Source organism: Thunnus thynnus, chromosome 23 (genome assembly GCF_963924715.1).
Source record: "Thunnus thynnus chromosome 23, fThuThy2.1, whole genome shotgun sequence".
Lineage (NCBI taxonomy): Eukaryota > Metazoa > Chordata > Actinopteri > Scombriformes > Scombridae > Thunnus > Thunnus thynnus.
The window spans coordinates 8,321,306-8,333,480 of NC_089539.1; the positions used below are offsets into that span (position 1 = coordinate 8,321,306).

The window sequence follows — 12,175 nt, forward strand, 5'->3', positions numbered from 1 at the left end:
CAAACAGCTGGATGTCTATTAGCGGCGGTGATTGAGCGCGTTCAGCTGTGAGCTGCACACTCTTAGGGTCTCTGGCACGTCGCTCCCCCTCTCTCCCTGTCTGAAGCTGGAACTGAAGCTACTCTGTGACGATGTTTGACCTGAAGAAGAGGAACAGTTTGACCCTGAACTGCAACCGCGACACGGACGAGTTCAGACGAGTGGCGGTCAGACGGAAGGTCAAAGGTGCTGCTGTAGATTGTCACGCCGCTCATACAGGTGACGTACCTTTCACTGAAGAGGACATTTTCACTCCTGCTTTTCTCTACATTTGTATGGCACATGTTCAGCCCTCTCAAGAACTAATTATATGAACTAGAAACACAAAATATCAGACTTTTTTTCTGAGTTAAATCCTACTTTTCTTAAATTATGAACACCCTCACATACCGTTTATCTCTTTAGCTAGCCCCCACCTCCATAAGAAATAACCAATAAGGCACTAATTCTAATTAAAATAATTATACAAAAAAGCATAATAAGATATTCGTGGGCTTATATTGGCTGTTATACTTACCGAAATGCATGAAAAAAAGTTACTAGTGGTCACATTCTGAGGACTATAGTAGTTTTTCTAGTCACTCTACCTTCGCTAGTGGTTCATTTTTAGAGACCAGTGTATGATTGGATAAGAGAGGTCATTGTTTGTTCTGAGTATTTTCCTATATGTCAGGGAAGCTTTCTGTGTTCACAGAACTTTACACCAATAAAATCATTAGCAGATATGGCCTTATTATCTCATTGAGTAAGTAAAAACGACGACCCTTGGCCTTTAAACAGTCAGTAAGACCAAAGGAAAATGTTTTAAAAAGCCCTCCTGGGCTCAAACTGCCTTGTAAGAGGGTGACCAGGGCAGCTGGTAAGAATATTAACTGTCATTTTTGTGCATGGCTTACATAAGTGAGTAAGTGGTATTCTAATTTCCTTGTCAGCTTGTGAATAAAATGCCTTTTATATGCAGTGCACAAGAATTTGAATTTTGTTAGGCACAATTGTTAGCCTCTTAGCTTGTTGGATTACTCTAGTGAAATCTCTTTTCCCTGATTCAGCCTGGACTTTGCCTGTGTGTCTTGAGACCGGCATTTGTCAATCCCTCACACACACACACACACACACACACACACACACACACACACAAAGCCTTACTGTTCACCCACAGAGAGAGAGCAAAGCGATCTGTTTTGACTTAAGTATAAGTCTTGTAGGAGCCATTTATGTTGATTGTTGGCATGTCATTTGTTTAGTTATAACTTGCAGTATTATTTTGGACACTGGGTGGCGGTCATGAGATGCACAGGGTTGTATATTTAGGGGCATAGGTGACAGGAAACGGAAGGCACAGGCAGGTGGGGCACATACAGTTCTTCACAGATCGGGAACAGACGCACACTACAGCTGGCAGGATAGAAACCCGGTATGTTCATGACATGTACAAAGACTTCAATAAAACAACCAACTAAACGGCAGCCAACGGACTGGAAAATCTGTTCTTGAATCTGCGTAAGATCACTCCTAACTTAACCTACCTGTGTAGTAATGGCAAACTGGAAAAACAGGAAAAGAAAGGACATCAAAAAATGAAAATTGCCATTACACCTAAGTAAGAACTCGCTCTTCGAGTGAAATTGGAGCTCGTGAGTCATTCAGACGGACTGAGCATTGTCACGCGGAACAACAAAGAGGACGCCGCCATTTCCAAACCAGGTGGACATCTTCGTCACCTGCGCTTACCTGACGGTGATTGAAAACCGCAAACTGAGTGAGTACATGCAAGCATTAAGCTTTATTGGAGAAGCTATATGCGAAGCCGTATTGGAAGACGGCTATTATAATGGAGTTGGTGGACTGAAGACTGAAAGCTACGATCGCACATCGATCAGCTGTTTGAAACATTGTGCCGGCAGCATACTGCTTTCGTCAACAAGTCTTAAAGGGACAGTGAACAAATATGTCTGTTGTTAAGTCTGATGCTCAGTCACAAGATGACGATGTTGAAAAGGAAAAAAGAGTTATCAAACACACTGCCAAAGGCTTGGAATTGTTCATTGCAAATTGTCAGAAGACAAGAAACAGGAAATGTAAACAAGCTAACAAGTTGATGGAAATGCTGAAAGAGCTCATGAAATCAAAGGAAAATGCAAGAGAAGTACAATCTAATTTGTTTCAATTAATCAAGCTCTGTGATGAAGCCAAGGAAAACCATGAATCACTGGTGAATTTACCACTGCCTGAAGATGAACTTGAAAAGCAAAAACAGTGGTTTCAACGAAAAATGGAAATCTTTAAAGGGTGTATACAAAATGTAAAGGTGTGGTTACCTGAGGCTGGACAGCAAATTGCACACTCCGTTGCTGAAAGTGTCATACTACAAAGTGTAGTAAATTCAGATGACATTGGACCTGATGACAGCGTTTCAAATGCCTCAAAACCTAAATCAAAGCACAAATCCAGTTCTTCATCACGTGCATCTTCAACATCCTCTGCTCGCATTAAAGCTCAGGCAGAAAAGGCTGCTCTCATGGAACGTGTTGCTGCCCTGAAGAAAAAACATGAGCTTGAGGCACAAGAAGAACAATTGAAAAGAAAGAAAGAGCAACTGGAACTAGAAACTGAACTGGCAGCAACCAATGCAAAAATCAACATACTTGAGGCCTTGGGATCAAGAAGCAGCTCTAGAGTTTCTGATGGGATGAACTCTTATTTGAGAAAAGGAACTGCTCAAAATGAAACATCAGCTAAATTAAATCCACACGCAAATGAATATTTACCAGAACAAATGCAGCAAAGACAGAATGTGTTGATCGAAACTAACTCTTCTTCCCAGCAACAGGTTGTTAGACCAAAAGAAACAGCTCATGGACCATCTGTTCGACCTCATGATACAACCCATCTAATACAATATTCTCCTCAAAGGCAAAATGTACAGAGTCGTATGCAGGGGTATGTTCGCACTACACCCCCTGTATTGAATGATGGCAATCAAGGTGATATGTGTAACCTAATACAGAGGCAAAATGACATCACTGCTCTCCTGGCTCAACAAAGTCTCTCTTCTACTTTACCACCAAGAGTCATTCCTGTTTATGATGGTCATCCTTTACAGTACGAAGTTTTCCGCAGGGCATTTGAGAGAGGAGTGGAAAAAAAGTGTGATGACTACAGTGACTGCTTGCATTTCCTAGAGCAATATACAAGAGGGCATCCAAAAGACTTAGTCCGCAGCTGTCAACATCTGCCCCCAGCCCAGGGCTATCAAAGAGCAAAAGATCTGCTCAAAGAACATTTTGGTAATGAACATAAGATTGCCACTGCATATATGGACAAAGCATTTGCCTGGTCAGTGATCAAATCAGAGGATGTGGAAGCATTGCAAGCATTCTCACTGTTCCTCAGAGGTTGTTGCACTGCAATGGAACATCTCACCTATATGGAGGAAATGAATGTTGCTTCCAATATGAAGACCATCCTTCTGAAACTGCCTTACAGGCTCAGAGACAAGTGGAGAAGTAGAGCATGTCAGTTACAGGAGCAGCGTGGACATCGAGCTAGATTTTCTGACCTGGTAGACTTCATAGAGAGACAAGTGAAGATACTATCAGATCCACTTTTTGGAAACATTCAGGATGCTAAGCCAGCTGCAACTGTCAAAAGCTCTACTAAAACAAGAGAAAAGTCAAGACCTAGAGGAAGCAGTTTTGCAACAGCTGTAACACCGGTAAAAACATCAGTACAAGAAAATTTGACAACAAATGGAATGAAAGGAAATGTACCTACTACCAATTCTCAAAGTTCTTGTTTGTTCTGCAACAAGAGTGGTCACACATTGGGGCGGTGTCCACAGATCAGGAAGAAGATGCACAGAGAAAAAATAGACTTCTTAAAGGAGAAGGGAGTCTGTTTTGGATGTTTAAAAATAGGACACATGAGCAAAGACTGCAAGAGTCGTTTGACTTGTGATGTGTGCAACCAAAATCATCCTGAAATACTTCACATTGAACAAAAGGACAAAGGAAAAAAAACAGAACATGCAGAACAGAGTGAAAAAGCAACTGGGAGTAATGCTGTTCCCTCACCTCATACATGTGGGCATATTGGGGCCGGTGATGAAAACTGTACCTTTTCCATTGTACCAGTACAAGTAAAGAGCCAAAAGGGGGACACAGTGTTGCAAACATATGCATTTTTGGATCATGGAAGTACATCTACCTTTTGCACAGAAAGCTTGATGAGAAGGCTGAACATAACAGGGCAAAGGACCAATATTCTTTTACGTACCATGAACCAAGTGAAGCCTGTGACCAGTCATCATATCTCAGGTTTGGAAATATCTAGTCTGGACAAAGACTATTTCATTCAAATATCTGATGTGTTCACACATAAAACCATGCCTGTTTCCCAGCTCAACATTCCCAGACAAGAAGATCTGACACAATGGCCTTACTTGAAGGATATCAAGATTCATAAAATAGACTCTGGCATTGACCTACTCATCGGGACAAATGCTTCAAAGGTATTGGAACCTTGGGAGCTGGTCAACAGCCAAGGGGATGGACCATATGCTGTGAGGACCCTACTGGGGTGGGTCATCTATGGTCCCCTGAGAGGAGACAAAAGCATAAGGGATGAAAATGGCTGCCCTGCTGCTGCTGTCAATCGAATATCCATTGTAAACTTGGAGGAGCTACTGGTCAAACAGTACAATCATGACTTCAGTGAAGGAACCAGCAAGGAAACAGAGGAAATGTCTAGGGAAGATGTAAAATTCTTGGACATTGTGAATCGCTCAGCAAAAGTGACAGATGGACACTACTGCCTAGATTTACCTTTCACACAAGAAAAGCCCAGCATGCCAAATAACCGTTGCATTGCAGTGCAGCGCATCCAAAGCCTCAAACGCAAGTTTGCCAAGAATAAGAAATTTCATGATGAATATACATCTTTCCTCACAGAAATGATTGTCAATGGTTATGCTGAGGTGGTACCAGTCGACCAGCTGAATCGAAGCGATGGAGAACTCTGGTACATCCCACATCACGGAGTGTATCACTCAAAGAAAGGAACCTTAAGGGTAGTGTTTGACTGTGGTGCAGTCTTTAAAGGAACATCACTTAACTGCCAATTGCTGCAGGGTCCAGACCTTACCAACTCACTCATTGGAGTTCTCATCAGATTCAGACAAGAGCCGGTTGCTTTGATGGCTGACATCAAAGCAATGTTTCATCAAGTCAGAGTATCAGAAAAGCATGTTGACTATCTGCGATTCCTGTGGTGGCCCGATGGTGATGTGCAGCAAGATCTTGTTGAATACCGGATGAAAGTACATCTCTTTGGAGCCGTGTCGTCACCAAGTTGTGCAAACTTTGCATTAAGGAAGACTGCTGATGACAACAAAGGTCACTTTCCATCAGAGGTAACAAACACAATAAAGAACCACTTCTATGTAGATGATTGTTTGAAATCCCTGCCTTCGGAACAGGAAGCAGTTCAAATGGTAAGAGACCTGACTGCTCTCTGCAAAATGGGAGGATTCATGCTGTCAAAGTGGATCAGCAACAGCCGTGCTGTATTGGCATCCATTCCCCAAGAAAACCGAACCAAAGAGACTAAGGAGTTGGACTTGGACAAAGACAATCTGCCAATGGAAAGAGCCCTGGGATTGCACTGGTGTGTTGAAACAGATGTCTTCAAGTTCAAAATTGCTGCACAGGAACGACCATACACCAGACGTGGCATCTTGTCCGTAGTCGGCTCTATATACGATCCTTTAGGATTTGTAGCACCATTTACTCTGCCAGCCAAACTGATTATGCAGGAGCTCTGTAAGAGAAAACTTGGATGGGATGAAAACATACCCCAAACCTTCTTGCATCGGTGGACAGGATGGCTAGCAGACCTTAACAAGATGGCAGAGTTTAAAGTAGACCGGTGCATGAAGCCCACAAGCTTTGGTCAAATCAGATTTGCACAGCTACACCACTTTTCAGACGCCAGTGAAAGTGGCTATGGTACTGCCTCATATATAAGACTGGAAAACTATAACAGAGAAGCGCATGTTGCATTCATAATAGGAAAATCCAGAGTGGCACCATTGAAACAAATAACGATTCCCCGAATGGAGCTCACAGCTGCAGTCCTAGCTGTCAAAGTTGACACAATGCTGCGAAAGGAATTACAGCTTCAACTGGACAAATCCATCTTCTGGACCGATAGCACAACGGTGCTTAAATACATCAACAACGAAACCAAGCGTTTCCAAACATTTGTAGCAAACAGGACCTCTTTTATAAGGGATGCTACTGATGTATCACAATGGAGATATGTTAACACAAAGGAAAATCCTGCAGATGAAGCCTCTAGAGGACTAACAGCAGACCGCTTCTTGAGCTGCAAAAGATGGATCCAGGGACCAGATTTTCTCTGTAAGCCAGACAGAGAATGGCCAAAACCTCACTTGGAATCTGCAATCTCTGCTAATGATCCAGAAATCAAACAAGACATCACAATAAACGTTATTGTCCAGAGTCCATCGAACCCCACAAACTCTCTGATCAACTATTTCTCATCATGGAGGAATCTGAAGATTGCTGTGGCTTGGCTTCTTAAAGTAAAGACAACACTCCTGCAGCTGGCTCGAATGAGAAAAGAGATTCAGGCTGCTATGAGTAGCTTTGAAAAAGATCCTGGCAAGCTAAAAGAAAAGGTTGAAAAGGAGATGCAAGTCTTTAAAACAAAACTCTGTGGACAGTGTTTATGTCCTGAAGATCTTGTCCAAGCAGAAAGCGCCATCATCTCTTTCAACCAAAGACAAAGATTCAAAGAAGAGCTTCTTGCACTAGAAGCTGGTAAACATGGCGTAAAAAGAAGCAGTCATTTGTACAAACTGGATCCAGTGTTGGATGATGGACTTCTGAGAGTAGGTGGTCGCCTGAATAGACTAGCGATGCCAGAAGAGGCCAAGCATCCAATTATTCTCTCAAAGGACTTACACATATCCACACTATTGTTACGACATATTCATGAACAACTTGGACATGGAGGAAGAAATTATATGCTGTCTCGCCTCCGTAAAAAATACTGGATTATCAAAGCTAACTCTGCCGCAAGAAAGGTCATTACAGACTGTGTTGTGTGTAAACGACAGCGGGGCAGAGTTGGAGAACAAAAAATGGCAGACTTGCCCCTGGAGAGGATTCTACCAGACAAGCCTCCATTTACAGATGTAGGAGTGGACTACTTTGGTCCTATAGAAATCAAGAGAGGACGAAGTCTTGTGAAAAGGTATGGTGTAATCTTCACCTGCATGGCAAGCAGGGCAGTACATCTTGAAGTTGCATATACACTTGACACAGACTCCTGCATCCATGCATTACGGAGATTCATCTGTCGACGAGGTCAAGTTATGTCTTTAAGATCAGACAATGGCACAAATTTTATCGGAGCGGAAAAAGAATTGAGAGAAGCACTCAGTGGCTTGAATCATAACAAAATCCAGAGTGCTATGCTTCAGCGAGGGATAAAGTGGTACTTAAATCCCCCAGCAGGATCCCATCACGGCGGTGTTTGGGAACGACTGATCCGCATCGTTCGAAATGTGCTGCGCTCTGTTCTTAAGCAACAAGCTTTGGATGATGAAGGATTGCAGACTTTAATTTGTGAAGTTGAAGCAATCTTGAATGATCGACCCATTACCAAAATCTCTGATGATCCAATGGATCTGGAAGCACTCACACCAAACCATCTTCTTCTGTTGAAGACTAAGCCAATACTACCACCTGGACTCTTTGTAAAAGAAGATTTGTACGTCAAACGCAGATGGAGACAAGTGCAATACATGGCAGATCTCTTTTGGAAACGGTGGACACAGGAATACTTACCTCTTATCCAAGAACGACAACGGTGGTCAAAGGTAAAAAGAAGCTTTGCTCCAGGTGACATTGTTGTGGTGGTTGATTCTACTGCACCACGAGGCTCATGGCTAATGGGCAGAATACTGGAAACTAAACCAGATGCACAAGGACTTGTGCGCACAGTTCGACTTCAGACGAAGAGCAGCATCTTGGAAAGACCAATAACAAAGATATGTCTGCTCCAAGAAGCCGAGACCTAAACGGCAAGAAAAAAAGAAAAAAAAAAAAAGAAGATTGAAGAATCAGTAAAGAAGATTAATGCCAACACATAGTACATGCATTTTTTGAAAATTGTATATGTAATGTATAATGGATATGGCACCTTTATTATTTATTGGTAATTGTTTTGTTATATATTTAAAACAATTAGGGGCCGGTATGTAGGAGCCATTTATGTTGATTGTTGGCATGTCATTTGTTTAGTTATAACTTGCAGTATTATTTTGGACACTGGGTGGCGGTCATGAGATGCACAGGGTTGTATATTTAGGGGCATAGGTGACAGGAAACGGAAGGCACAGGCAGGTGGGGCACATACAGTTCTTCACAGATCGGGAACAGACGCACACTACAGCTGGCAGGATAGAAACCCGGTATGTTCATGACATGTACAAAGACTTCAATAAAACAACCAACTAAACGGCAGCCAACGGACTGGAAAATCTGTTCTTGAATCTGCGTAAGATCACTCCTAACTTAACCTACCTGTGTAGTAATGGCAAACTGGAAAAACAGGAAAAGAAAGGACATCAAAAAATGAAAATTGCCATTACAAGTCTCTTTTGCTCCAATGGTACTATCAGATTCAGGATTCAACAGTACTGTGCATCACTATGACCTACATAATGAAGATTATTCTTTGGCTTGGTGTGAGGCTCATCAAGACATGCAATAGGGCAGCATATTAACGGAAACTAAATATGTTAAAGTTAAAATATGTACAAAGTTATTCGTTATTTTTGAATATTTTCAGAAATCTACTTGCCCAAGGTCAATTTTTACTCGTGCCTACACAAATAGTTTTATTTATTAGCGGTTATCAAATAAAAACAAAGACTAAAGTTAATTGTCATGTTTAATCTTTAATTAAGTAAATGAAACAGAACAAAGACACAGTGTCATAGATGCAACAAACATTCTTGCATATTGAAAATGGTACGACACAGCCCCTATATTTCACTGAATACTAAATGCTATTGATCAGTTCTTCCTCTCCAAGCTTCCTGATTTCTTGATCTCTTTAATGTTTCTCGTTCTCGTTCTTATTTATGGCAGTGAAAAATTACATGCACTGATTCCTTTATTTGACAGTGCTCACATAATCCTGAGCTATGTTTGTTTCAAGCATCACACTACTAGCCTACTCAATTCTTAATTGGCCAACGGTGTGTGCCAGTATTCTCCAATGCATGCAAGGGAAGGGGGCTATGCTGACATGTGCCAGAGAACAAGAACATAATTTATGATACAACAATGATCGAAAAAATGATTTTAACATTTTTTATTTTATTGTTTTACTTTTCTTTTTTTACCACTTGCAAGTGAGTTGCTAGATTTACTAGCCCAACTTGGCATTTTACTTGCCCTGGGCAATCAGACAAGCCTTATTGTTGAACAACGCCTTTTGGATCCAGTTCAAAAAATACTTGATAACCTTAGTTTGACATTTTGGCCTATTTAGATTTACATTTTCATATTTGTCTATTAAATGTGAAGCAGCAGCAACAACAACAACAACAGCGGCTGGTTAGCTTAACTTAGTATAAAGACTGTAAACAGTGGGAAATGGCTAGCTTGTATTTGGCCAAAGGCATAAAAAATCATCTGGAGCTGAAACAATTAGTCAATGGACAGAAATTAAAACTGTTTTGATAATCGATTAATTATTTTTAGTAATTTTTAAGTAAAAATGCCAAAATTCTCTAGTCCCACCCTTTTGAATGTGAATATTTTCTTGTTTCTTTACTTCTCTATGCTATTGTTTTTATTGAGTATTGCTTTGTTGTGGACTGTTGGTTGGGATAAAACAAGACCTTTTAGGTTGGATCTTAGGCTTTGGGAAACAGTGATCGACATTTTTCTCCATTTTCTTACATTTTATAGACAAAACAACTAATTGCTTTAATCCAGAGAGTAATTGACTGCTATTCCTTTTATGGAATATGAATGAAATATGGACTTATGTTTAATGTCACACAGGATCAGCATATATTTATTTATTATTCTCCAAAATCTCTACAGCCCAACTCAGTTTTTTGAAGAACTGGAAAAGCTGTCAACATAAAGCCCTTTTAATATGGTTCTTTCTCTTTGTGTTTCTCTCTCAAGGTTTGTGTGCTCCACCCAAATGTGACTGTTTAGTGTCTAGAAAGTGCTCTGTGGGAGTGATAGTACTCGACAAGTGTTAAATGTTTTCCACTGAGATAACTTATAATACTCAGGAGGGTTATGGCTGTGTGAAGAAAAGACGGAAGTGAGAAAGCAGAAGTATAACGCTGCTAAGAAAGTGCACATGACCAACAAATCTCTCACACTTCAGCAAAGCCAGGAGTGAATTGGAAAGCTTCATTTTGTTATTCAAGTAGTGGATTATCTTACATAAGAAACTGCAGGTAAACAAATCTGTTACACAATTTCAATGTTGTAAGTTGTTTGAAGGATGGAGGTCAGTTAGGATGGGTGTCGTTAGGATTTTATTGATGCTACTACTTTAATCAATACTCCTTATCGGTTTGGTTATTTATCGATCCTCTTATCAGTTCTTTTTCATTACTAAAGAATTGATTTTTTTAAAAATATATTATTTAAAAAAAGAATAAATTCTGAACAGGATTAGAATTGATTTATATTTTGTTGTTTCTAGAGCAGCAATAGTAATGTTTACAACAACAAAGTCACTAAAAAAAACTCAGTAATGTCTCACTGGAAACTAATCTAAAATGTCAGTAAAGTTTAGAAAGAAGACCTGCCTGCAGGCACCGCTGGTAGAGGGAGGGAGACAGCTTTAATTTTAGCTTGTTTTATAGCAATTCACTATTAGCCTAACCAGGGCACTGTGGTTGTGTAAAACATACCGGTAGTGGATGGGAGACTGCAGACAAAGCAGTTGAAAACATCATAATATAATATTCTACATGTTTATGCTTGTTGAACAGGTGGTTTGATAAAGTACTCTTATTGGCTTTTTACTCACAAAGCTTTTATTGCACTTACAGTAACAAGCGTAGTAGTCATCAACTCGAGTAAAAGCGACAATTCACCTGGTTCACTGTCTCCAGTGCTGTGTGTGTGTGTGAGAGCAGAAGAGAGAACCGAGAGGAGAGGCTGCCTGTAGCACAACCATAAGTTACACCAAAACGTATAAAAGTACTAATAAAAGAACCAACCTTAAAAATACCCTGGGTTCTTAAAATAATAGAACCAGTTCCAATTCAGGACCAGGTTTCGGGGGGGGCATCCCTAGAGGTCAGACAGTCGTTGCACAGATTTCCAAGAGTATCGAAACAGCAATAAATGTGTGTAGTCTGCATACTGCTGTTTTTAATTTAATTAGTGTGACTTTATGTGCATGTAACCATTTGTTAACAGTGGAAGGCTAAGAAAAAAAGGGAAGAAGGTGTCTGAATCATGCCCTCGCAATGGTTTAAGGTTAAGAAATGTTGTATGTTGTTTCTCAGGACTCAGCAAAATAGGTCCTCAACACAACAGATTCATCTGTTGATCGATTCTCATAAATGCATTGCCTGCAGCCAACCCTTGTTTAAAGTGCCAAAACAGTGATTTTTATTAATTTTTTGTCAAAATTCCACATTTTAGGAAAATATGTGCAATGATTTTACAAGACATTCACATATTTGTAGTTTTTGTACAGTGCAAACAAATAAAATTACATTTTGTGTTTAAGTATTTCACCCAGTATGACTATGATAAAGCCTTAGTAAAGCATGAAAGACATATTGTCAATATATTGTCATGCGGTGTGGAGAAAAAAACGTTTTTTATATTTACATGTATAATAACTGTGTATTCTTGTAGTAGTGAGCAGTGGAGTGTGTGGCTCGTACAGCTGTGGACGTGCTTGTGAAAGAACATGTGGATCAGAACCAAACTCTAAAGTCAGTGCAGGGGACAAGGATGACAGAAGCCCAGCTAATAGATCACCCTCCAAACCACAAGGTAGGCTTGTATATCCATAACCTTAACAATAAATACTATCCATGCTAAGTCTA

At 40.4% G+C, this 12,175-nt stretch overlaps 1 protein-coding gene across 2 annotated transcripts in view; it reads left to right on the top strand.

Moving 5' to 3' along the window:
• Window positions 1-12,175, top strand: part of LOC137175917 (FYVE, RhoGEF and PH domain-containing protein 4-like) — an 18,500-nt gene continuing 6,325 nt past the window's right edge. Inside the window, exons 1-2 of one of the 2 annotated variants that reach the window (XM_067581856.1) lie at window positions 1-258; window positions 11,985-12,122. In XM_067581856.1, the coding sequence (XP_067437957.1) occupies window positions 132-258; window positions 11,985-12,122 (265 nt within the window). In that variant the 5' untranslated portion in view covers window positions 1-131. Of the gene's footprint in view, window positions 259-11,981; window positions 12,123-12,175 lie in introns of both variants that reach the window. The other variant, XM_067581855.1, reaches the window with a different exon arrangement.